Raw genomic sequence first — 27508 nt, forward strand, 5'->3', positions numbered from 1 at the left:
CCCCGCCTCTCTCAGTTCCACAAGGGGCACCCACCTCTCTCCCTACCTCCCACCCCTGACTGTCCCTCTCCTTAAGAGTCTTGCCCAAAGCTAGGGTTCCAGGTCCACGTAGGGGCCTGTGTGGAGGGAGAGGCGCTGGAAGGTGTCTTCAGGCTTCCCTACATCTCGGGCTTCTGCACTGCATGCTACGGTTATCCCAGGCTCATGGGCAAATGGTCACAAGCTGACCATATACAGAGACCATGTGCTTTGTCCCCAGATATTCTGCAGAGGGAGAGAGAAAGTAAGAGGAAGGGAGGATGGAGGTCTGCAGGGCAATGATGTGACGTAGTTATTCCACCGGCCCCTTGACAACAACTCCAGGCCGACCCCCTTTACCCCTGCACCACCCCTGCCCCTCCAGCACCGGCAGCTGTGTCTGCCCAGGCCATGGAACAGCAGAGTGGGGAGAGGCCTTTGGAAATGTGTGACTGGCAGACGAGGCAGCAGAAGCCAAGAAGGGTGGGGATGGGGCTAATTTAAAGAATCGAGTCTGTCTGGGGGCCATTTCCCTGACCCCGGCACCCAAAGCATTTGGTCCAGCGGTGCCGGGGCACACTCGCCAGGTGACAGCCCTCTGAGCGATGGTTGGGCTCCCCAGAGGCTGAGAGCCTGAAGGGTGGGGCTGCAGTGGTTCCCCAGCATCGTGACTTGGCTGGGACTCAGGGAGCCAATCTGGGCGCTGGGTGAATGCATGGCTATGTGGATCATGGTGTGGTCGTGGTGTAGGGGGAAGAAAGTGGAGGTTGGCTTTCCAGAGCCTCTCAGAAAACTCCCAGGGGCAATGGGCAAAGCCCCCAGGGAAAAGCCTGACTCTTTCCAACCTCAAGGAGGGGAGACTGCTTCACCTCAACCACCCTGGCCGGGCCTCAGTTCCAGAAACGGCCTCTGACTTGACCCAACCGAGCCAACAGGCAGCAGCAGGGCTGCTGGGTTCTGGGGCCAAGCTGCTCCTTGGATCAGACGGAGCACAGCAGCCCCATACACGGGCAGGCACTCCCCAACCCAGGACCTGGCGCGGAGGCGAGCCTGGCCACTTTCCATGGGAGTGGGCGTGGGGCTACCCGCTCCTAATAGCCACCTTCTCTGGGTGAGTTACCTGCCTGCAATTAATTATGCAATTATCTAGGCTGGGCTGAGAAGAGCAACCATCAAGTTGTCAAGCTAGGCTGTGGGGTAAGAGCATTTCCCTCCGCAGAGCGGAAAACATTCCTTTCTGATTTCTGAGTCCCACAAGGCCGGCTGCACTTAAAGCAACACCCAGCACTTTGGGGTTAGCCCAGCTTACGCATGTATTTATCATTTTTAAGACCTAAACTGTAGCTACGGAGGTATCGGTCATGCAAGCACTGCTGTGCTGCTCCGCCCAGAGCTGGCAGTATTCACACGATATGGCAGCGTGGAATCTGAAGGGGACGTGGTGGTCCTTGGGTCAGGTTGGAGTTCGGAGATCAGGAAGCGGGGCAGGTGGAGGAAGCTGACATGGTTCCTGGTCCTTTCCAACCCTGCCTGCTGAACAGACTTTACCTGGAGAGGACAACCGTTAAGGGCACAAGGATCCTGGGGAGGGGAGACCAGTGCTTCAGGCCTGGTTTGGGGCAGATTTGAGGTTGAGTCTTGGGCCTTTTCAATGGACTCTTTTCTGGAAAGGCTAAAGTTCTATCTGGGGAGAGAAGAGGAGGATGAGGAGGGGTGGATTTGGATTAGATCTCAGAAAGAACTTCTCATGCCATGAGACCCTATTATACCTGGATTCTGGAGAAATGGAGAAGCCCCCTAGAACCCTTTGCCCTTCTTCAGCTCCCTTCACTGCCACCTGCTCACATGGGCTCCACACTGATATTACCAGTCATCAAATGGCTTGATGGTCCTGTGTCAGTGAGCATTACGTCCATTCCTGTCTGTTTGCCACATTCGTCACCTTGGGCCACCATCACAAAATACCAAAGACTTGGGGGCTTAAATAACAGACATCTATTTCTCACAGTTCTGGAGTCTGGTCAGTCCAAGGTCAAGATGCAGGAAAATTCAGGTCATGGGGAGGGCCCTCTTCCTGGCTTGTGAACAGCTATCTTCTCTCTGTGTCCTCACATGTTGGAGAGAGACAAACCTTTGGGGTCTCTTCCTATTCCTACAAGGACGCTGACCCTATTGGATCAGGGCCCCACCCTTATGACCTCCTTTAACCTTAATTACTTCTGTAAATGACCCGTCTCCAAATACAGTCACATTGGAGGTTAAGGCTTCAACATATGAATCTGGGGGGAATACAATTCAGTCCAGAACACAGTGTTTTTATATTTTCCACCTAATAAACATTTCCTGAGAGCCTATTCTGTGACCTGCCCTCCAGGTGCTCCACATCTGGCAGGGGACAGACACATAAATGGACACCCCTTCCCATTTAAACTACAGTTCAGGGACTTCCCTGGAGGTCCGCAGGGGGTTAGGTCCGCAGTGGTTAGGACTCCGCACTTCCACTGCAGGGGGGCACGAGTTTCATCCCTGGTCAGGGAACTAAGATCCCACAAGCTGCATGGTGCAGCCAAAATATTAAAAATAAAAAAATAAATAAAGTACAGCTCAGCAAGCAAGTACCATAGAAAGATTCTGAAAGTACAGCAGAGAAGGGAAGAACTGATCATAGCTGGGAAATTAAAGGAGATGTCTCAGAGCAATTGGCATTTCTTTTTTAGAGTTTAAAAAAATTTGGTAAAATATTCATAGCATAATATTTATCATTTTAACCATTGGTAAGTGTACAATTCAGTGACACTAAACATACTCACAGTGTGTTGTATCTATACTATCTTTACCCAAAATTTTTCATCCTCTCCAGCAAAAACCCTGTGCCCATTAAACACTGACTCGCCTCCCCCAGCCCCTGGAAACCTCTATTTTACTTTCTGTCTCTATGAATTTGCCTATTCTAGGTACCTCTTATAAGTAGAATCATATAATATTTGTCCCATGTCTGGCTTATTTCATTAAGCATACTGTTTATGAGGTCCATCCATGTTGTAGCATATATCAAAATTTCACTCTTTGTCATGGATAAATAATATTCCACTGTATGGATAGAACACATTTTGTTTACCCATTCAGCTGTTAATAGACACTTGGGTTGTTTCCACCTTTTGGCGACTATGAGCAATGCTGCTCTGAACATGTGTGTACAAGTATCTGTTTGTGTCCCTGCTTTCGATTCTTCTGGATACATACCTAGGGCAGCTGGCATCTTATGCTGGGTCATGTAGGGTCAGGAGAAATTCACCAGGCAGAGAAGGTGGAAGCGGTATCATTCCAGGATCCCTGTGTGCAAAGGCTCAGAGGCCTGCGTGTCCAAGGCTAATGAGTTCTGCGTGTCTGAACCCTGTGTAGAGTGGATGGTGGAAGTGATGGGCAGTAAGGTTCTGGCCCAAACGTGGAGGGTCCTGTAGCCACACCATCTGTTTAGTGTGGAGGTCCTGAAGGATCTGAAACCAGGAGGAGCTCCATCCAATCTGTGTTTTGGAAAGATGACTTGGCAGCTGTGGGGAGGCTTGAATATAGACGGGAGTAGACTCAGGTGAAATAATTCACCAGTGGGACGGGGTGAAAGGAGGTAATGGAATGAATGAATAAGTAAACTAAAGAGAGTAGATGCAAAGAATGGGACCAGATGATCCAGGGTCTTGCAAAGGAGGTGGAGGAGTTGGGGCCAAGTGTGTCTTATTCTAAAGGAGCAAATTACCAGGAAGAAGCAGGACCTGGAGGTCAGGAAAGTTGGAGTGAGAGCAGTTAGGATGGCCCGTGACCAGCTCCAACTAGGAAGAGACCTGTGTTCATTTCATGTGGCACCAAATACATCACCCAGAAGGCAGCTCACAGAATCGTAGCACTGGACTCCTGAGTGTCTGCAGAAAATCAACAGGGAACAAGCCAGAGTGACATTTATCTGCAGGGAGACCAAGTCCAGGAGGTTTTAAGGATTCAAAGTAATTACTCCAGTCTGACTTGTACCGTTGACCGCTTCCCATGCATAATTTCATGCATAACTACATAATACCATTGCTTAGTTACATGACACTGATTCATGCAGGAGCTGCCACAAATTTTTTTTTTTTTCTTTTTGCGGTATGCGGGCCTCTCACTGTTGTGGCCTCTCCCGTTGCGGAGCACAGGCTCCGGACGCGCAGGCCCAGCGGCCATGGCTCACGGGCCCAGCCGCTCCGCGGCATATGGGATCCTCCCAGACCGGGGCACGAACCCGTATCCCCTGCATCGGCAGGCGAACTCTCAAACCACTGCGCCACCAGGGAGGCCCTGCCACAAATATTAATAAACCAGCTGTGTTAAAGACGGATCACTCATCACTGTGTGCCAAAGCCTCTGAAAGCCCCATAATGTTAGTAATTGAAAGGTGACACCTCGAACTTGCAGTGGACACAATTCACAGTGAATCACAGTTGAATTGTCCAAATGGAACGCAGCTGCACTTCAGTCTTCTGCGCCACTTGCTGTCTCTTAGGATGCTTGGTTTCACCGGACCAGTCGTGTCGAGGTGGGTGACTCCCTGTGCTCTGTGTCTCCCTCCTGGCAGCAATTCCCAGGGAAGCAGGTGCCCTGGACGGAACTGCTCTGCTCAAGACTGAGACCAAGGGGACACATAAGGCACACGCATCCACACTCAAGCGGGCCGTATTTTTGAAAAACTTGAGAAAAGCTGTACACCTGAAACTAATACAGCATTGTAAATAAACTGTGCTCCAATAAATTTTTTTTAAAAAGTGAGAAAATAACAGCAGTCATTCACTGTCTATGCTCTCCAAGAAATCGATAAACCAAGAGATATATTATTGAGTGGGAATTTAAAAAATATATACATATATGTATACACACACACACACACACGATATCAGTTTCCCAGGGCTGCTGTAACAAATTACCATAAACAGTGGCTAAAAACAACAAATATCTATCGTCTCACAGCCTGGAGGCCAACGGTCAGAAATCAAGGTGTGGGCAGGGCTGGGTTCTTCTGGAGACTGAGGGACACTTCTTCCCCGGCTTTGGTGGTCGTCGACAGTTTCTGGTCTGGGGACCCCTCGTTCCAATCTCCTCCCCTGTTTGCACATGGCCTTCCCCTGTGGGTCTCACTTTCCTTTCCTTATAACATCACCAGTTGTTGGATTTAAAGCCCTCCCCAAATGCAAGATGATCTTATCCCAAGAGCCTCAACTTGATCGCACCTGCAAAGACTCTATTTCCAAATAAGTTCACATTCACAGGGACCTGGGGTTAGGACTTGGACATATCTCTGTGGGGGACACTATTCAATTGCCTACCCGTAGATAAATGGTACCTTCTAACTTGAAATTTCATTCACCAGAGGCGGGGTGGAGGCGGGGAGTTGTCCTTCCTGCCAGCTCGCTTTTGCTCAGCCTCCTCGCTGCCCCACTACAACCAGCCTTGGGGCCGGTGCACAGGGCCTCCCGCTCATGCCATTTCCTTTCCCTCGTCCTGCCTGGCCTCTCATTCCCAGCTCTGACCACCTGGCCTAGGAGTGGCCTAGAGCCCTGCCTGGGACTGGCTCACCACACCCGCAGCCCCAGGTCAGGCGGCCCTGGGATCATTTAGGGTGTGCACTTGAAACACCTGTTGTAGGAGAGAGGTCCGCGCCCTGGGCGGTAGGCGTCCAGGAGAAGCCTCAACTCTGGGAGGCATGTTAGGGCTGAGACTTGAAGGATGAAGACGGACAAGTCCATTCTGGATAAGCCATGAACACAACCTGGAGGCCGGTCTTGTAAAACAGTCCCAAGGTGAACCCTTTGGTAAGGAAAAGTTTCTTTTGTTAGGGGAATCACCGCCTTCTATTTTGCCCCCCATCCCAGGGAGCAGGGACTGCTTCTTCTTTATCTTTGTATCTCTCCTGGGGTCCTTATACCCATCTTACTAAATGCTTGTTGAGCTGGATTGGAAATATAAGCCACTTATTAGAAAATATGAAGGAACCATTGTTAATATGGTTAGGTGTGACAGGTGTGGTGGTTGTGTTTTAAGACACCCTTATCATTAGAAATGCATATTTAAAAAGTATTTAAGGTTTTGAAATAGGAAGTGACAAGATGTCTGGGATTTGCTTTAAAATATTCCTGCCCTCTGCCCTCAGGATTCTGGAGAGTAACTGCTTAAGGATGGGCTGGCACAGTGACTTCCTCCCAGAGAGTCCAGAATTGATGGAGGTGAGGTGCTGGGGCGGGGAGAGTGACCTTACAGTGGGGAAGTGCGACAAACACAGGTCAGCCAGGTGACCAAGGTCAATACCACAGTGATCAGTCACGTTGACGGCACATGCTCTGGTGTGATGGGATGAGGGCACTTCACCTCTGTGGTCTCCCTCCTCAAACCCATAACCCCAGTCCAATCACGAGAAAAACATCATGCAAAACCTAATAGAGGGGCATCCGACAAAACACCTTCCCACTCCCCCTCAAAACTGCCAAGGTCATCAGAAACAAGGAAAGTCAGAAACCATCACAGCCCAGAGGAGCTGGGATCCTGGGTGGGGTCCCGGGACAGCAAAAGGGCGTTAGGTACAAACTAAGGAAACCAGAATAATGTATGTATTTTAGTTAATAATAATGCATCAGTATAGGTTCATTAATTGTAACAAATGTACCAGACTAATGTAAAATATTAAAATGGAGAAACTGGTGGCTGGGTATACAGTAACTCTGTACTATCTTCACAGTTTTTTCTGTCAATCTAAAACTGCTCTAAAAAATAAAGTTTATTTTTAAAAAAATACTCCTGCAAAATAAAAGGAGTTGGCGGGGGGACGGGCGGCGGAGATGAAAAAAGATGGGCAGAGAGTTGATAATTGTTGAGGCTGAGTAACAGAGATGAGAGGTTTTATATACTCTTTTCTATACTCTAATGCATTTTAAAAAATTATATAATGACAAGTTTTTTAAAAACTGAAACTCACAGATCTAGTATGTTGAGGGAAGAAAGCTTTTCATGCAGAGTTGTGGATACATGCTGTGGATATAGAAAGAGCACAGGACAGGAGATCACACTGTAAGTTCTGCAGGGATGAGAGCAGAGGGCCAGCCCAGCGGGTAAGACAGGCAGGAGGCCTCTTGGGAGAAGATGGCCCTGAGCTGGCCCGGCAGAGGGGCTGAGAGTGTGTGTGTGTGTGTGTGTGTGTGTGTGTGTGTATTGGGGAACCATTACAGAGGTGTTCCTGGTCCATAATAGATCTTCAACAAAGTGTAATGTGATTATTAGGAGTCACAATGACTGTAGCCATACTTCCCTAGGCCATATTATAAAAGTTCTGCAGTGGCTCTATTTCTCCCTGGAGACTTCAAAAATCATCCAAGAGTCAGTTTCCAGGGCTTCCCTGGTGGCGCAGTGGTTGAGAGTCCGCCTGCCGATGCAGGGGACACGGGTTCGGGCCCCGGTCCGGGAGGATCCCACATGCCGCGGAGCGGCTGGGCCCGTGAGCCATGGCCGCTGAGCCTGCGCGTCTGGAGCCTGTGCTCCGCAACAGGAGAGGCCACAACAGGGAGAGGCCCGCGTACGGCAAAAAAAAAAAAAAAAAAAAAAAAAGAGTCAGTTTCCATCTCGTTCCACTTCCAGGATGAAGAGGATCAACCTTAACCCTGGTCACTCCAGGATGCCAGGTGACCCAGGCCCTCCCGCCACAATGCTATGGCGCTGCTCTGAACATTAGAGTAGGTTCCCTTCATTTAAAGCAGACATGGCTTTCTGGTAGAATATTACAGCACAAGACCTTCTGGAACCTAATGCAGCTGACACTGAGCACTGACAGTAATTACTTTGCAAGAATAATGGGATATGCACTGTCTATCAGGTGCCCAACCCGGAGTGTGACGTGAAATATGAAAAATTAGGCTCGTGTGTAATATAAACGACTGTCTGTCCCGAATCTCTCACAGATGATTAAGAAAAGGAAATGCAGAATTAAAAAGATGCCTGGCTTCCGGAGGACATTCGTGTGGCTTGACAGTGGTAACCGTTATCATCGTCACCATTGTTACCTTTAACAATGAATAATGATAAGATCTCACGCAAGTACGCAGCACTTTACAGCTGCAAAGCCTTTTGCTCTCATCACCTCCAGGGCTGCTCACTGCCATCCGGAAGCAAGGCAGCTGGGCAGGGATTCCTTGCTCCATTTTGCAGATGCAGAAACTGAGGCTTGGCGGATGGCAGTGACTCACGTGGCTAGCTCCTGCCAAAGTGAGGTTTGGACCCGGCCCCTCTGGCTCTCTGAATCAGGCAGGAACAGGCCTCCATTCCCTTCTCCTCTCTGCTTTTCTACCCCGCAGCTCCCTGAGCTCACCACCTCCCCTCTACCCTCTCCCATGTCCCACCACCCTTCGTCAGGAAGGTCTGATTGGCCAGCTTGGGTCATGTGCTCATCTGTGAGCCAATCAATGGCGGGAGGCTTGGCCCTGTCCACCAATGGCACCTCTCACCTTAACTTGTTAAGAGTGTGGGAAAGGCCGTTTCCCAGGAGGAACCAGCGCCTATGTCTTCCCACCCGACTCCACCCAGGACTCAGGAAGGAAGAGGCTCCCAGAAACCTTCCTCTCCAAGGGCCTGCACTCAGAACTGCCTGGCTTCTGCAGACTTGCCCCACAGGCTGCAGGTGGAAAACCAGAACCCTATGTGGCCTCCGCACTTCCTGCCCCTATACTGAGGCTTCAATTTCTGTGATCAGACCCCAGGCACCCTCCCCTTCCCGGCCAAGACCCCAATTCACTGGCGCTGAGAGCTGCTCAGATGTCCCCTGCACTCGCCTCATCCCTGGACCTGACTCCCAGGACAGTCCAGGCCCACATTGACTCTTACCCTCCCCACCAGCTCCAGATGTGACAGGCTGGCCCAGGTCTGGCTTTGATGGACAAGTACCCCAAATGAGTGACCTCAGAAATGCTGGGCATTCCCAAAGGTTCTACAGAGTTGGAGCAGGACAGGCTTGAATGACCAGAACACCGGCCAGGCTGAAATCCCATGTGTGGGGCTGAGAGCTCAGCTAGTGCCAGGGACCAGGCTGCTGAGATGAGCTGGGCACGAATGGGATGCCTAAAAAGATGGGATAAACCCAGGGCAGGATTCGGAGAGCACACGTGTGTGGAAACGAAGGGTGTGGACACTGAATTCCTGCGGGTCCCAGCGGGCCTCTGGGTGTAGGCTGCTCCTGGCTCCACCATCCATGCTGAAGGTGGTGTCAGGATACCCCATAAATCCAGTCTGTCCACGTCTCTTCTGACCTAGGGTTTTAGAGGAATGGAGTTTGGAGTCTGATAGACTGAATTTGAATCCCTTCTTTGTCTCTAAAAAGTTGTGTGACTTTGGGCAGTTGAGTTCCTCTCTCTGAGCCCAGTTTGCGTGTCTCTAAATAGGGCAAGACCACAACCCCCGGCTGGGTTCCCAGGAGGAATAAACGAAGCACCAGCTTCAGAATGCATGGGGCGTCAGTGCATTTGGTGGTCTCTCCCTCCCAATGAAGAGAATCCTTATTTCTCCCCAGCAACTTCTAGAGGGGATCAGAATGCCCACGAGGGACACCATCAGCAGAGCTCCGTGACGTGCCCGCTGGGCTGAGCGTGGGGCGTGGGGTGTGGGGCATGGGGGGTGCTTGAGCCCCGCTTCCTAGGGGGCGGGCAAGCTGTCAGAAATGATGTGAGTTGGAAGCTTTTCCAACACACGTGCTGGACCCCACCCCAGAACCTTGGGAGGCAGGAGGGTTTTGAGAAGGCCTGGGGGACTATTTGCAGGCTCTTTGCTAGTCAGGATCCCCCCTCTTGAAAGACTCCCCCGCACAGGCCATCAGGAGGATCACAAAGCTGTTTATTTTCCCACCTATGATGGATGCAGGGTGCAGAAAACCCAGAGATTCCTTTGGTGAACATACTGGAGCCACACACAAACCTAACTGGCTCTGTCTTTACTGAGGGATTTTTCTGTTTCCACAGAACTGTAATTCACCTTAGAAGTGCTCCCCAAGGCATTGTGGCATGCTGCTTCTGGACAGAATTTATCATACCTGCTATTCTTTGGCAGCTGCGTCCTTAGAATTGGACATACAAAATCTGATTGGCAAAAAAAGTACCAAATGTCAAATTTCATAAAATCAGGGCAAGAACTGGTCTTCTCTTAGCATTTGGACTAGCTGCCCCCTAAAAAATGTCTTGTTTTCCCTTGGCCCTTAGCAACGCCCAGCCCAGAGGCAGAAAAAGGGAGCAAAATTTAACTTTCACATTAAAACATAAGCAAGGTTTTCAACCAAACAGTTAGGTAATTGGACTCATTATTCAAACACCAAAATACAACAGATGGACTTATTCATCTGGCCCAGCTTAATACATGTCAGCCTAACACTACAAACAAATACATAAAATCAAGATATGTCTGGGTGGCACAAACAGGGACAGGGCATTGTCATTGTCAGCAATGACTTGGCCTGGAGGCACAGGCTTGGCTGTGCTGTGAGCGGGCCCTCAGAACCAGTACTCAGAGACGAAGATGTGGACGTTGACGACATTTCGGTGGGACACCACGCCCCCGACCACGTAGTTCATCTCTAGCTTCAGGACAGCGTGAAATGGGCCCACAATGGGCCGCACCTGACGCACAACACCTGGGGAGAGAGCAGAAGATGTTCTGGGAGTTAGCAGGGACTGAAGGAACACGGAGATCTGGGAAATGATTTCCCTCCAGGAATTTCATAGCTAGAGGAGGTCTTAGGCCTCATCAAGTCCCACCTGAACCAGATGCTTAGCATCTCCCTCCAAGCGGTCACTCCCGGGGTCTGCTGCCACCTCTAGGGATGAGTGACAGTGAGCTCGCCACAACCTTTCCACTGTGTGGCTCAGAGTGTGAGGGAATCTGTGCGTGTGGGCTTTGGAGTCAGATGCCTTAGGGTCAACACCAGCTCCTGTTCTCTCTGAGCCCAGGTTCCCTCCTCTACCACCATCTACGTGACCGAGGATTTAAGAGTCTAAATAAAGGGCCTGGCATGGAGTAGATGTCGAGTAGACACCTGTCCCACTCCCTTCTACCCACTGTGCCCAGTTGTGACCCTTGGAAGAAATAAAGCAGGTATGATCCTCTTCCCTCAGTCCCTCCCATTGAGGACTGTAGTGGGGTCCCAGAAACGCTTTATCTGAGCAGAGAAGTCCCGATTCCCCATGGGACATACTCCTGGCTCCCTCGCTCTCCACACTTCTTTTCTGGAGGGTGACACCTAAGTTCATTGTTCCGTGTTCATGGTAACAGGTAAGCAAGAGGCGGCTCAGGTCCAGCCCAAGCAGGGCAAGCAGAAATGGGACAGGTGGCAGAGTGGAGACAGGTGTCCATTCTGGGGAAGCAGAAACCTGTGTGAAGCTGCTGGAGGTGGCAAGGAGTTCTGCCTGGACCAGATAGGGACCAGGCAAAAGTCATGATCTGAGGCCTCCCCTGCCAAGGCTCAGAGTACACGGCAGACAAGCTCAGCTCAGTCACAGTGGAAGAAGGAACAACCCCAGGCGTTCTGCAGACTTGCAGGGGAGCGGGGTTGGGTGGTAAGAGTGGATTCCATAAGTCTCCCCAGACCTGTTCCTGGAAGCTCCACGTCTCCAGGCCGGACCCTGCTGCCACTGCCTGGCCATGCAGGGCAACCCCAAGGCTCATGGAGAGAATGCTCCTGCGCTCTGGGACCAGACAGATGGGGCTAAGGTGAGTGTTATCCACCTGCATGGACTTGGAGAGACCACCGTTCTCTCTGGGCCTCAGATTCCTCAGTGAGCGTATGATGCCACCTGACCCTGTGCTTCTGCACTGTGTGATCCAGACACCCCAGCACAGCATCTGCCAAGGTGTGAGCTCCAGGTGTGCAGGGCTACCTCCCCACCAGACCAGCGGGCTCAGTGCTTCATTTCCACTTGAATTCATGCATTTCTTCAACTGGTACCAGACACTGTTCTCGGTGACACCGAGAAAACGAATAGAATCCTGGCTTCAAAGCTGGTGGCAGATGTAGATGAGTGCCGTGCTCTGATAGAAGTCAGCACGTTGTCCAGCAGGGGCAAGGATGGAGGTGAGGAAGGCTAGGGGATCAGGAAAGGCTTCCTGGAGAAGGTGGCCCTCCCTGCAGATCCTCAGTGCCTGGCACAGAGCAGGTGCCACCCATAGCTGTTGACATTTAGGAAAGGTCACTCCTCCATCATACCCGCTCTGATATTAGGACTTCCCCAAAGTCATGTGGTGCAGGGGTGTGCCAAAGCAGCCGGCTCTCTGCTTGTGCCACATGACAATCTCCATGGCTGATCTCAAGCTACCAACATGACGTCACAGAAGGCAGGGTGGGAAAGAGCGCTCAGTGCCCGTACACCACTGCAGGGATGCCTGCAAAGAACACTCTGGAGCCTGCAGCTCCTCAACCACGTACTGAGAAAGAGTCACTGATTGTTTGCTGCATCCAACCGCTGATTCCAAGCTGGTCTCTACAAACAGCCCTGCCACAGACTTGGGAAATGTGCACACGGGGCAGAGCAGTCAGGCCCCTGACACCCGTCCCGTGAGGAGTGAAGGCTCCAGGGAGACCGAAGGGTCCCGAAGGCCTTTTGCACCAGCGGTCAGTTCCCAGTCAGGACCACCAAGTTCATGCTCAGAAGGGGAATTTGGGCACGCCATCCCCCCTTTCACTCCCTGAGCTTGAGTTTCAAAAGTGAAATGCCCAGCAGCAGGGCAGAATTCCAGGCTATTCTAAGCAAACAAGGGCCTTAGCTCTGATGGAGAGATAAGCACAGGCTTCTGCGGGCTGTCAGCACCCTTTCTCTGCCCCTGCTTGGCGATGACATGGCAGCTCTGTCCTGTTTGAACGCCCACGAACATCTTCAGCTCCCGGCTAGAGATGCGGGCTTGTCACCACCCTCAGTATGACCGGGCCACTCCCACTTGCCCCTCCCTGGGCACTGTCTGGGCCCGGGTCAGCGTGGCCCCTGTGGGGGGCATGGCCCCAAGCTCTCCTGCCTCCTCAGTACCCCCATCAGCATCACCTTCTTCTCTCCCCAGGCCTGAGACCACCACGGGCGCCCACCAGCCTCAGTGGCCTGGGTTACCTGCCGACGGCACCCATCCCAGGGGCGGTGCTCAGAGGGGCTCGGGGGGGCTTGAAGGAGAGGGTGAGAGGCTACGCGAGCCTGACAACTATTTTAGGACAGAGAGCAATGGAGGTGGAGGGAACGCTTCTGCAAGCTACGATCAGATATGTATTTATTTCTATATATTATTATTATATTAAATATCATATAATTAATATGATATAGAAATATATAGTTTGATTATTATAAATACAAAATATATATTATAACCATATATAAAAATATAAGTGAGCTTATTTAAAATAGATCAAAATCTAATTTATATATAAATACTATTATAATGTATAGTATTTATTTTATATTTATATAAACTTTTGCACATATCCATACATTTTATATAGATGTTTATATAATTTATATTACTATTATATAAAATACAATTTATATATTAATATATAAATATGTATATAAAATGTAAATATTACAAAATAATGATATCACACACATGCACATTTAAATGAAGATTCCTGGCTGCATGTGGGAGCTTTGGTAGCATCAACAGTTCAGACCCACAGAAATTTCTGGGCCCACCTGTGTGTGCCAGGCACCGGGCTAAGGAACTAGTGTAGAGAAAATGAGGGGCTGTCCTTGGTGGGCTCAGCCTGGGGACAGAGAGGAAAGAGAAGGTGCTGATGCAGGGAGCTGGGCTCGAGGACAGGGTCATTCTAGCTGGACTATGAGACTGCAGTTCTTCAGGACAAAGGGTTGGAGTCCAACCGACCTCCGTCAGTAGCATGACCCCAGGTTAGTTATCCAACCTTTCTGAGTCCTCATTTCCTCTCCTGTGAAACAAGGATTAAACACAGCAACCTTCAGGGACTTCCCCGGCAGTCCAGTGGTTAGGACTCCGGCTTCCACTGCCAAGTGCGCGGGTTTGATCCCTGGTTGGGGAACTAAGATCCCACGTGCCGCACAGCGCGGCCAAAAAATGAAAAAGAATAGCAAGCTTCAGAATCAGAAACAAAACCATCCCAAGGCCATCCTGCCCCTTCTCCCTCAGAAGTGACTGCTGGATGTCACAGAGCTTCCCAATGTTCAAATGTGATCTGATTTTCAGTTAAAATAGAGCTGAACTCTTACGTGATTGAACAATACGGCAAGAGTTGAATATTTTTATTGGATTGACTTAAAAATTAATGAGAAAGGAAAGCTCTGAACGTGTAGAAAATGTACCTAACTATGTCGTGTTAGGGCGCTTCACGAGGTTTAGTTTTTACAATGGCTGAAGCCCAGAACTGCATGCTGTTGGCTGACTGTTCCGACTGTAAACAGCTAGGAGACAAATGAAACACTGAAGGAAGCAAAAGGCTGCTTTAATGAAAAGGGTGTTGAGAAGGGGCTGAATTTCAGATACAGGTCACATTCAGGGCCTGGATTTTCTCAGGATCTTTGCATTTAACAAAAAAATTGATTAAGGTGGAAGAAATAGGTGTGCCGCAAGGGTTAAAGAAATCATCGTAGGAGTGTACACAGCAGGTGCTGAGGAATGTGCCTCCCTTCCCAGCCCTCCAGAATCAGCTTCTCTGTCCCTCTCCTCTGACCTGAGGTCCACATTGAATCTCCAACTCTTATCTATAACCCTAGTCAGCCCAGGGTTCCTTTCCCAGGCTACCCACGCCCACTCAGTAGACCTGACCACTTCTTCAGCCTGGCCACACTTCCTGGGGGCTCTGATTGGGTGAACACGCTCCCTTCATTCCCAGGTTACTTCAAGCCTGAGTTCCACCTCCTGGTCCTCACCTTCACTGAACCTAGACTTTCTCCTAATATCACTTCTTTCTTCACAGCTTTCCTACCCATCCATCCATCCGCCCATCCATCCATCCATCCATCCATCTATCCATCCATCCACGCATCCATTCAATAGGGGCCATTCTGCACAGGGGAGGTTTAAGGAAGATTCTACAGAGGACCTGACTTCAAATCAGATTTTGAAGAGTAAGTAGGAGCTAAGGAGGCAAGTGTGACATGTGCAAAGGCCAAAAGTATGAAGGTTCGGATCAGCTCTGGGAACAGTGTTAATCTTGGGGAAGATAGATGGATGAGGCTGAGAAGGTGGTAAAGGGCTTCTCCAGGGACCTCACACCTCGTCAGGCTCACAGAACCTGGAACCCAGGTCAGCAGTTTCCTGGCTTCCTCCCCAACGCCGATTCTAGACCAGTGTTCTTTCAGAACTACCAACAACATTCCCAGTGCAGGGAAACAAGAGAGGGAAGAAGAGAAACCCTTGCTGCCCATATGTGGCATCACAAATATTAGAAACTGGACCTCCACCAGGGGTCCGATTCCATCATCCACTTGATTCTACAGAGGTATAGTTGGCATCTGCTATGTGCCAGGCACTGGGGACCAGCTAGACTGCCTGTGTCCTCTTCCATGAAGCCTCCGCAGCCCCACTCTGTGTCTCTCTTGGCTGTACCACTGCATCTGCCCAGTGCAGGGAATATTTACAGTTGGCTCCTCCTTCACGGGCAGGGTCTGCATCATGCTCATCTCTGTCTCACTGTCCCCAGCCCAGGGCCTGGGGCAGGACACAGCAGGAGCACCATTAAGATTATTGAGTGAGATGAAGGCAGGGAAGAAAGAAGGAGAGAGAAAAGAGAAGGAGAGAGGAAAGAAGGGACACCAGTCCTTGAGGGCCCCTCAAAACTCTGTCCTGAAGGAAAGGGGGCCACTGAAGGCTCCGAGTGAGAGCTGCTTTATGTGGAATGACCATTCTAGCAGCAAAATGCAGGACAAAGGGAGAGGTGCATTTCCATCACGCCTGCCTTGTCCATCTTACCTGCTGGAGTATTTACCTCTCTACCTTTCAAGAGCCCCAGGAAAAAAAAAAAAAGGCCATGATGCTGAGTTCAACTGTGTTAATCTTCCAAATCCTCATCCTTGGCATTTCTGCTTCGGGTCTCAGACACTGCTGGTATTCCTCGGCGTGTCTGTGCCTCTTAAAGATATAATTAAGCCTTTTTTTCCCTTTGAAAAATGTAGGTCCCCTCAGGCGCTTCATCTTCATGTCTCGTCTCTGCTTTGTAAATTGCAGCTGATGTGCCGGGGATGCAGAAGCCTGAACACGGAGCACAAGAGTCCAATGGGAGACCTCCGTCACCTCTTGGGGACTGTGGTCTGGATTCCAGGCCCCTGAAGCCACCTCCAAGCTTCTGCTGCTTGACCGAGGTTGCAACTGATTGTCTCCCGGTAGTTTATAAGGAGGAAGACCAGCCACGGGGCCGACTGCATGAGACATTGATCTATAAAGAGACCTGGAGTCACAGCTTAGGTTCCTATGCTGGTTCCTTAGAGACCAGTCGTGTGACCTTGTATGAGTCACCGTCTTTCTGAAGTCCAACCTCCAACTCACAAGTCCTGTGATTCCAACCGACCAAGTGAAATGGTGTGAACAGAGTTGTTAAGAGTATCTTAACACAAAAGATGATCAATCTAGAGACTGCATGATATCTCATGCCAGTGGAAACTGTGCTTTTCAAAAGACAGAGATTCAAGTTAGAAAAGGAAGAGGTAAGAAAGCCACATGTCGGGACTTCCCTGGTGACGCAGTGGTTAAGAATCCACCTGCCAATGCAGGGGACACGGGTTGGAGCCCTGGTCCGGGAAGATCCCACATGCCTCGAAGCAACTAAGCCTGTGCGCCACAAGTACTGAGCCTGCACTCTAGAGCCCATGAGCCACAACTACTGGAGCCCGCGTGCCACGACTACTGAAGCCCCCGCGCCTAGAGCCCGTGCTCCGCAACAAGAGAAGCCACCACGATGAGAAGCCCGCGCACCGCAACAAAGAGTAGCCCCTGCTCACCACAACTAGAGAAAGCCCGCGTGCAGCAACGAAGACCCAAAGCAGCCAATAAATAAATAAATTTATTAAAAAGAAAAAAAAGAAAGCCACATGTCCACATCATAAAAGAATAAGAAGTGGTCACTACCTGAAATCAGGTTATAGAGTCATTTGTCTCCCCACTGCAATGTGAGGCCAGAGGCCAATGGCACTGTCTTTCCTGGTCACTCTTGTATCTCTCGTTCTTGAACATAGTAGGTCCTTGGTCCTACTATGGACCGGACACACAGGAGGCACTCAGTACATGAATTGCTAAATGAATGAATGAACTAAAGATCAAAGCGCTAAGCACAATTTATAAAGTTGAAAGTTACCACCCAGAAATGAAAGTGTCGGGAAGGAATGAACAATCGCCAAAAGTCACTGGCTTTTCAGGCATTGACCGCATGGCAGGAGAAAGGCGATGCATGGGAGCCAGGTCTCACTGTCTGGCCCCGGTGGCCACCACACAGAGTCACGAGCAGGGGGAAGGTGACGAGTGGGCCTGTGTGACAAGCTGCTGGAACCCAGGAGCTCGGGAGGCCCACGTGGTCTCGCCAAACACAAGCACAATGGGCGACTGGAAAGGAGCAAACCATCACCCAGATCTCGGGAAATCTGCCTTGATAGGAATAACGATCTCTGCAGGCTAGCATTAACAGCACAGACCAAAGGCAAAGAGGAAACATCAGGAACACAAAGAAATGCGGTCCATACTTCTAAAGCAAACAACTTGGAGTACTGATGGGCTTGGAAAGAGGTCCACAGCAGGGGAGGGAAATAGAAACGGAGGGGCCCCACGTGTCCACTGCTCCATCCTGTTCTCCCCACACTGCTGGGAGGGAAGGATCATCGCCTTCCTTCCACTGGGGACGAGAATGAGGTTCCGGGGGCTGTATGTCCCGGATCGCACAGCCCTCAGGGCACGGCGTCCATCCAGCCAGGACTGACCCCGAGCCCAGCTCTCTCCACCCCACGGCATCGGCACTCTCCTCACGGTGTGACGTGGCGTGGAGGAAACTTTACTGCTCTTGGCTGAGTCATCGCTATAGGGCAAAAATGGCAGAAAGAAACTAGAGGGTAATCATATCATTCATTGGCAGGGAAGGAATGGAGCTCCTGACACCCTGTCTTCTCTTCTTTCCCTGAAAAACGCCCAGGTGGGAGCTTAGAAGGAGGGGGACAGGTGTCTGGGCCACATATCCAAATACCAAATGGCACCCAACGTGCCTCAGCAGAACTTATCCTCCCGATTTCTTGATTATTACAAATGCGCTTTCTCCATGGGTCTCCTGTGAGCTAAACGGGACAGTTTGGACAGCTGCAAGCAACTAAGAGTCAACCCCCAGGGTCCATCTTTCCCTAGGGGAGAAATAGCAGAAGAAATGTCAGCTCTGCACTAAACTTTTCAGACTCCTTCCAGGACGCGGGTCCAAACATTTCCAGGGCGCGTGGTTGGTATGGTCCCCACCCCCATCCACTATCTCCTCCCCCTCATCTCAGCCACACTCACTGGGGCTTCATGGTCCGAGGTTCCAGCAACAGCAAAGCAGGTCCCAAACCCAGACCCCTGCCTGTTGCCCTTTCCGCCAAGCCACATGCCCTCACCAGAGGAAGAGAAGGCCTGGGCAGTTTTCCAGAAGGGATTTACCGTCTGATGCACCTGCTTTTACCAACTTGGCCAAAACTGTGACTGTGATGGGAAGGCTGAGAAACCCTTTCCTCTTCCTCTGTGTGTCCTCCCGCCTGGATCAGCCCCTACCCACGTGCCCGCTGGAGTCCCTCCCTGGCCCAGACCCAAGCTCATCAGCTCACTCACATCTCTCCAGATGCCCCAGATGGGCAACTGGAACTCCCCCACCTCCCCCAAACCCGATGCCCTTCCCCCAGGCCCCTGGGCCGGGCACTTGGAGTCCATAGGCTTCTTGCCCCAAGGCCAGAACTCTTCTCGACCCGCCGCCCAGCCCCCGGCCCACAGCAGCTGAAGGCGCCCCTTGATTAGGCCCCGCCTCCCTGTCCAGCCTGATTTCTCAGCACTGGCTGTACTCCAGCCACGCCAGACCCCTCACAGACCCCTAAGATGAGCAAAAGCCACGAGAGGGCAGGATGAGCAGGGGTCTGGCCAGCTCGGCCTGACTTAGACTCAAAGACGGGAAACTGCAGAGAGACGGGTCCTCCCTCTGCTTTGCAGGCATTGAGGCTGTGCTACCTCCTTCTCCAGAGGCGATTAGGCCCCGAGGGATTAAGAGGCCCGCCTGGCTGGTGAGTGCAGCCTGGGCGCCCCGATCCCCCCCTGCTGCTGAGCTGCGCAGGCGCTGGGGTTACAGACAGTGAGAACAGCGCTGGTCTGCGTCCTCACGGAGCTCTGGGCCCCCAGGGAGGCAGACACAGATGATGGGGCATAGAGGCCGGTAAAGGTCAGCACAGGTGCTTTGGTAGCGCTAAAGGGAGCACTCCGCCGGGACCCGGTACGGCGCCCATGCACGCATCACCAAGGACTTGACCTGGAGCTGGATTCTGACGGACAGGGTGGCCTGGCCAGAAACAGGCCTCGGGGAGGGGCTCAGGTGGAGAATTTCTGCTCTCAGTTTCCCAAGTGGGTGAGAATTAGGGGGGAGGGGCGAGCAAGGAGACCAGCAGGTGGGCAGCGGCTTGATGGCCCCAAGGAGCTGAGACCCTTTCCTGGAGTGATGGCGTCACTGCCAGATCTCAGAAGGAGGGGACATGCTGAGGTTTGGTGAGAACCATCACTTTTTCTCCTTTCCTTCCCAAGAGACACTAAGAATGAGCCCATTCAGGACAGAGAGGGCTTCCTGCTGACAGGGCGGCAGACTGAAACACCCAAGCCTTCAATTCCCTTTATCCCTGGCCAAGGCTCCACAGAGGCTCTTCCGGCACTGGATCCTCAGAAAGAGAATCATTTGACCGGCCAGTGACTGAACATTTGTTATGCACCGACTCTAGGTACTGTGTTCATGGCTACCAGGGAGGCAGAGAAATTTCAGGACTGGGGTAGAAACTCAAAGAGGAGGACTCTGCCTGCTGGTTCAAGGTCACAGAGGATGGTCATGGCAGCAGGAACCCCACACCGAGTCCCAACACGCTGTGTGCATGCCTCAGTCAGGCCCCCTGAGCCTGGAACTCCCTCCGTGCCTCAGTTTCCTCACCTGGAGAATGGGACCATCACCCACAGGCTTAAGTGACACAATACGTGTGTACAACATGCTGGAAGAGTGCCTGGCACACAGCAGGGGCCCAGGAGGGCTCGCTGTTAAGACAAAACTGTGATAATTGGGACCCAATACTTGGGGTTCTCAAGCCGCAGGCACGGATTGGATGTTCCATCTGGAAACACCCAACTCCGAGGCCACAGGAAGCGTTCTCCATGACAGTGGTTGACGGTGGGTGTCTGGGTCCTCCGTGTATATACGGTTGTCAGGTGAGGCCATTGGAAGATTCATAGCATCGTCAGGCTCTTTTTTTCTAACTTTGTACAACATGCCTCTACTGCTGTTTGGCTAAAAACACTTCATTTTCTTAAAAAAAAGAATAATTTATGAATGTGCCGGTGATATCAAAGGCTTTTCAAAAGTGCATAACAGCAGCAGTAAGAGGGTCACAAACCATTCTGGACACAGCCGATCCCAGGAGAACCTCGGGAAACGCGAAGAGGCTGCCCTGGACTCCCTTCAACCCCTTGGTTACCCTGGAAGTGAGCAGGCGAGTGTGACCCTGCAGCCTGCGGGGCGCCGGGCCCGGGTTACCTCCTAGTGGGTGTGTTGTGTGTGTGTATGCATGTGTGTGCAAGAAAGGAAGACAAACGGTGACGGGGGTATGGCACAAATGATCCCCTCGTAGGCTCTCGCCTCTAGGAATTCACAGTCGGTGGAAGAGAAGAGTCAAGCAGAGACTCACAATGTCACGCCCACCACACCCTTCCCGCTGGCATCAGCGTTCCTCTGCTCCCACGCACAGCAGATCTTCTAGAAGGAGTCCCCAGCACCACCTTCAGCACTCCCACTCTGGTGTGTCTCCCCTTGACCCCGCTGCACTGAGGTAGCCTTGTCAAGGTCACCATCAGCTGGGGCAATACTGAATCCGATGGTGAATCCTTGGTCCTCATCTGACCAGACTCACCATCGTTGACACGGCTCACTGCGCCTCCTCCTGGAAAGGCCTCCTCCTCCAGGCTGGCCTCCTCTCCTGATCTCCCCGACCTCTGAGCACAGGAGGCTGCAGCGTCTGGTCTCTGGCCTCCTCTCTCCTCTGTCTACACTCAATTCCTTGGCAAGCTTGTCTGGCCTCGGGGCTCCAACTACCATCCACCCGCTAACGCCTCCCAGACTCACTTATTCTACCCCGCATGGCCACGGGTGTCCAACAAGCCCCTCAGTCTTAATGTCAAAGGGAACTTCTGGCCTCCCCAAAGCTGCCGTGTCACAGCTTCCCTGGCTCACCTGATGACAACCCTCGTCTCCTTGTTCTTTAGGTGAAATCCATGGAGTCATCCCTGCCTCGGCACCTAATCTGTCTGCAAAACCTGGCACCACCTCCCAACACATCTGGTATCTGTCTACTGTTCACCCCTCCTGCCGGGGCCACATGGTCAAAACTACCGTCATCTCCAGCCTGGATCACTGAGCTAGCTGCAGTGTCTTCCTGAGCCCAGCCTCACCCCGGAGCCCAGAGGGAGCCTTTATAATATTAGGACATCTCCCTCCTCATCCCGAAACCCTCATGTGGCTCCCACCTCTCTCAGCAGAAAAGCCAGAGCCGTTACGACAGCCTCAAGACCATGCCTCTGCTCTAGCTGCAGCCTCCTTGCCGCGATTCAAACACGCCAGGCTCGCCGCTGCCTCAGGGACTTTGCACCTGCTGTTCCTGCTGCCTGGAGCTCTTCCTCCAGATCTCCGCATGGTTCATTTCCTCAGCTCCTCGAGTCTTAGGCGAATGTCTCCACCACCAGAGGTACAGTTGCTCCTCCCCACACCCTGCCCCCCCCCCCGCCCTCTGCATAACACTCGCCACCGCCTGACAGTGTGGATACTATATTTGTTTCTTGTCTGCTGCTACCCTCTGGAATAAAACATGTATGAGGTAAGGATTCATGTCTGTCTGTCTGTTTTGGTCGTTGCTACATCCCCTAGAGCAGGGTCTGCGCCCGTTGGACACACACGTTATTTGCTAGAAGAATGAGTATGACAGGAGTCCTATAAGAAGCTCATCCAGGGTGCCCTGGGAGCACAAAGGAAGGAGCTGCACACTCTGCCTGTGGGGGGCATGGAGGGCATGTGAGAGGAGGTGATGGCTGACTTGGGCTTTGAGGGATGAATAGGAGCTTACCAAGAGGAGAAGCAGGTGAATGCTATGGCTAAAGTTCAGGAGAAGAGAGAGGCCATAAAATGTCCGGGGTCTGGGGTGCAGGCTGGGGTGGCTGGAGCAGAGTGGAGGGGAGAGGAAGGGATGAGAGTGCTGGACGCTGGGGAGGAGAAAAGCAGGCTGAGGCTGAGGACGTCTCTCCAGCCAGGCAGCAGGTTTGGACGTGAAAGCTGGGGTTTAAAACCTGACAGAACCAGCAGCTACTGGCTGTGGGGGTGGGAGGAGGAGAGCAGAGGGTCCCCGGCTTCCAGCTTCAGGAACCGAGTAGCTGCAGCACCTTTCACCGTGACACGGAAGTGCACTGCTAAGAGAGGAGGATGCTCTGGCCAGGCTCGCGGGACCTCACAGCCAGGTGAAGACATCGGAGGCAGGTGTGAGAAGCAGCCCACGTGACGCATGGGTCCAGGAGCAGGAGCAGGGAGGTGTCCAGCGAGGATCCCTGTGGCCCCTGTGCGACCTCCTCGGGGTAGGGGTCTCAAAAGCAGGGCTGTGCTCCAGTGGACCCCTCTGAGCCCTGAGAGTCCTGCCCGGGCCAGGGGGCTGCCTGGGGGGTGGCCTCTGAGAGTTTCTGCACCTGTGAAACTGGGTGTCGGGAGCCCTCCTCACAGGGCTTTGCAGGGGGAATAGCTGCATTTCTACGAGTCAGGACGGCGCTGGGCCTGACGCCTACGAGCCCATCTCTGCTCCACGGGGTCCCAGCGCAGGAAGCACAAAAAGTGTCAAAGTTTGTCCCCCTCTCGTGCCCCATCTCACCCCTCTGAGAGACCCCCGCCTGCCCTCCCCGCACGGCCAGCCTCCAGGTGAAGTCGGGCCGAGGCCCGTTCCTGCGCGTCACCCGGGAAACGACTTGGCTGTTGGCCAGGGTGTGGCCCCCCGGTGACGGGGCTGTGCCTCCCGGAGAAGAGAAAGCGCCTAATCCTTGGGATTTGCCGTGAAAGCCGGGACAGGGCGGATCACTCATCACTGGCAGGGATGGCTGCGCTGTTGTTTTTAGGTGGAATTTCTGCATCTCATTCGTAATGTGTACTGATCCCGGGCCAAGCTTTCCGAATCAGGCTGCCGGATGGGGTCAGCAGCGCGTGTTTAACCCCTTAGGAGGTAATGATTTTGCAGAGGTGACCTGGGCCCTGGTAGCTGGGACCACTGAGGGTGACTTGAAGCCAGATGGCCGGGCGAGCAAGCTCTTTGCTTTGCATGAGGCCTCGCCTGGCCAGGGGCAGAGGCACAGCTGGGTTGGTATCTTCACTCACAAGCTCTTGTACCGGGGCTGCTGCGTACAGCTGACTAGGTTGTGCACTGCACATACGTAGAAGCAGCTGCGAATGGTACCCCCTAGGGTTTCACAGTCACAACACATTCAACTGTACATGGCAGCCCTGCCACATACCACTTGTCTCTCCCACTGAGACATTCACAGGCACAGAACCTATTGCTGAAAAACAAGCACTTTCCTCTATAGGAATTCAGATGGCAGGATGCTAGGGAAGCCAGGAGGCAGCTTCTTGAAAGTAGGACCTGTGGCTTGGGTGTAAACTTGTTCCTCAGCACCCAGCCCAGGGCTCGGTATGGAGCAGGAACCCAGGATGCTCCTGTTGAATGAGTGAGATAATTCAAGGATGACAGAACGTGGGAGGCACAGCCTCCACCATTCTGCTTCAGGGTGGGCCCGACTGGTCAGCTGAGGCCACGAGATGTGCCTGTTACATAGCTCCCAGGTAGCTGGAGCCACTTTGGGACGAACACTCCTGGCACCGTCCCACGTGCCTCCCTCTGGCCTGCTGTCCTGTCCTCTCAGGGAGCTCCGAGCTCTCACCAGCTCACCCGCTCCAGACGGCTTCCTCACAGTGGCTCGTTTATCACCCTGACAACCTACCCAGTTATGTTAAAATACACACAACTCCTTCCAGTCCTCATAACCCGGCAAGACAAATATTATTATGGCAAGCTTGCTGAGAAGAAAACTGAGGCTCAGAGAGGTTATGAGACCTGCCTGAGGTCACACAGCTAGAAACAGAGAATCAAGCAAGAATTATGCCCAGAACATCTCACCCCAAGTTCAGTGCTCCCTCTGTGGCAGCAGAGACTCCACTGTGTTTTGCCTGAAAAGGGCCACCCCAGCCACTGATATTTTCAAACTTAACTTGAAATAGGGTAATAATCCTTATATGCTCACAGATGAAACTTAGAGCGCTATTTCAAAATGCAAAAGTTTTTGGTTCCCTTTAGGAGGGGGAGTGAAGATATTGTTACGAGGGTGGTACATAGCGGGCAAACTTAGAGGCCCCACATCTTGCTTCAGTACAGACAGCATCGGCATTGGGAAAAGGTTTGGGCTCCATTAATATTGATTTCCTGCACACCTACTGTGTGCCGGGCACTGCTAGGATCTGTCACGTAATCATTTCATCTAATGACAATAATGGTGTCTGTGATTAGGGACTATCACTCCTCAACCTAATACAGGTAAGCATCTCTGAGGTGAGCCAGTCAATCTCCATTCATTCAGACTTTACTGGGAGCAGGATTGGCTGCCAGGGTGCCTCGCCAGGAGCTGAGGACAGGAGCGCTTCTGTTTCTCAGGGGACCCAGCGGAGGAAGAGGAGCTCAGGGAACAACCCAGAACAGACACAACATGCAGCACACCTGCTTGTCAGCTGCAGCCCGTGGGACCCCGGGCCAGCACGTCAGTCTTTTCTTATAGAAACAGTGATGCCAGCCAAGGATCAGGAGGGCTGTTCACAAAATCAACCAGTGGGTCTAAAAAGCAGCTTCTGCTGAGCGCTGTCTAGTTCCTATTGGCTTTGGGGAGGTTTTAGCAGAAATTTTGGCCAAGCTGACCCTCAATTTAGACAGACTTTTTCTTCCCCTCCTTAGAAAAATAGTTAAAAAGAAGTAGTGAGGAGGGAGGGGTTGGGGAAGGCAGAGGCTCAGACATCAGCTGCCACCCAGAGGCCTGGGGAGTCCAGGGGTGGCCCCCAGTTGCTGGCGGCTGATGCCACACTGCCTGCGCCCATCTCGCCAGGGTCCCCATGAGTCACCTCTCAGGAGCTATTACCTGAAAGACCCCTTCTGGAGCAGCTCCCTATTACAGCCAGTACTCTGTTGAGCGAAGAATGAAACCGGGGCTGGATAAGGAAGGCTTTGTAGTGGCCCGAGAATACCTCAGGCATTAATAGAGCATTTTCGCACAGGTCGAAAATGCATTCTTCATTTTTCATTGACAGCTGGTGAAAGAGGAATGCAACAGGGTGGCTGCAAGGGGCTTTACAGAGACAGCAGCTCAGCTCCGCTTCAGAGCCACCTTTATCCCTGCGAAGAGCTGGTTTTTAAAGGATACATTAGGGGCAAGTCTGGCCTTTTTCGGTTCTTAATCGACTTGGGGTACTTTCTTCTTCTGTTATTTGGGGGAGGAATGAACTCAACGGCGGCTTGTACGCTGGGTAATTTTCTGGGACACGAACTCTCGGTAACTTTGCCCAAGTCAACAGCAGCTGTCCACAGGCTCCAGCTCTGGGTGTCTGGGGAAGACTGGGCTCTAGGCCTGCTCTGCCCCCAGCACCGGGGGGCCTCGGACAAGCCTCCTGCCCTTTCTGGCCATCGCTCCCTCATCTGTTAACAAGTCTGCAAACAACCCGGGCCCTGTGGTTTTTCCATCGCTCAGTCTCAGGCAGTCATTTACTCTCCTCCCTCCTTTGCCCAAGGGAGATGATCACACCCCCCGAGGCATCTGTAAGGACCGAGCAGGGATGCGGGGGTGAGCGAGCAGGGATGCGGGGGTGAGTGTGCCCAGCGGTGGTTCCCAGGGCTGCTCAGACTGGTCTCAAGTCCATCGCAGGTGGACAGGCCTGTGTCCAGGGCCAGCGTGTGCCAGGGTGGCTACCCCCAGAGCCCAGAAGCTCCCGGGGGGCACAGAAGCTATTTGGTGCATTAGAGGAACAGGAAGGAGGTGGGGATAAGGAAGCCCAGGGAAGAGACCCCAAGCAGAGAAACAAGGCAGCAACCGGTGGGTATAGAGACCAGAGCCCAGCACAGCCTGGGTCCCACCTCAGTGAGACCCTGCCCCCTCTGGCTTTGGTCCTCCACCTGGGAGAGGGCATCGGTAGACTCCAGGGGCCCAACAGGACGGGACGTCCTGCAAATGTCCTGAGAAGTTGAAGAGGCCGGGCCTACCCAGGAGGCCAGACCACAGGCAGGATGAATTCCCAAGGGCCATCCTGGGCACCCCCCCAACACACACCCAGCACCAGAATCCAAACACCGGGGCCCATGTGATGAAGCTCAGTGAGGAGAGGCTGCTCTGTCTCTGCGGCCTGGGCCTCGCCTCTCACACCAGGGGTCTGTCCTGTTCCCCACCCTACCCCGAGTCACCCTGGGAAGACCAGCCAGACCCCTCGCTGCTCTGGTGTCCCCCTCTGCAAAAGAAGAAGTTGGAAGAGGTGGCCTCCAGGAGCCTCCAGGCTCTGAGATGCCAGGATTTTCTGCCCCAGCGGATGGGAAGCCAAGAAATCGAGACTCCCAGGTTGGTTCTGTTTGGAGTATAGATGCAGCTAGAAAAATGTGCTGCTGAGCACCGGCTCCGGGCCCGGCCACTGCCCAGCCCCTGGCTTGGGTCACTCCAGGAAGGCTTTAGCTGGGAACTGAAGGCACAGACACCATACAGAGCCCGCCCCCAGAGAGGCCTCAGCCGGAGAGGCTTGTCACTGTCTCTCCACCACCACGTTTTGATGATCTGTTTATGCGCCGCACACCTCCTCCCACCCCGGTGGAATGCAAAGCCCTTAGGGGCAGGGGCTGCGTGGTATTGACCCATCTCTGTACCCACAAGGCCGGGCCCAGGGCCTGGTACAGGGCGGGCTTGGGAAGAATGCAGAAATGCAAAGAATGAATGAGTGCGTCGGAAGGTTCTGATTCCAACTCCTGTGGTTCCAAGAGCTGTGAACTGCCCGGGGGTGGGCTGCCCCAGGGTGGGCTGTGTTGCAGCCACACCTGCAGGCCCAGCGTCAAGCACAGGGCTGGCCCAAGGTGGGCTTCTCTGGGCAAGTTGACCCTACTTCCTGCTGTCTGCCCTTATCCCCAGGTGCCCGAAGGTCCCTTAAGTGTCTCTT

General features: G+C 52.6%; 1 protein-coding gene across 1 annotated transcript in view; it reads right to left on the minus strand.

Moving 5' to 3' along the window:
• Positions 1 to 9897: 9897 nt before the first annotated feature.
• Positions 9898 to 27508, minus strand: part of FBLN1 (fibulin 1) — a 78498-nt gene continuing 60887 nt past the window's right edge. The window contains exon 17 of the mRNA XM_060112022.1: positions 9898 to 10696. Within this exon, the coding sequence (XP_059968005.1) occupies positions 10557 to 10696 (140 nt within the window). The 3' untranslated portion in view covers positions 9898 to 10556. The remainder of the gene's footprint in view (positions 10697 to 27508) is intronic.

Source organism: Mesoplodon densirostris, chromosome 11 (assembly GCF_025265405.1).
Source record: "Mesoplodon densirostris isolate mMesDen1 chromosome 11, mMesDen1 primary haplotype, whole genome shotgun sequence".
Classification (NCBI taxonomy): domain Eukaryota; kingdom Metazoa; phylum Chordata; class Mammalia; order Artiodactyla; family Ziphiidae; genus Mesoplodon; species Mesoplodon densirostris.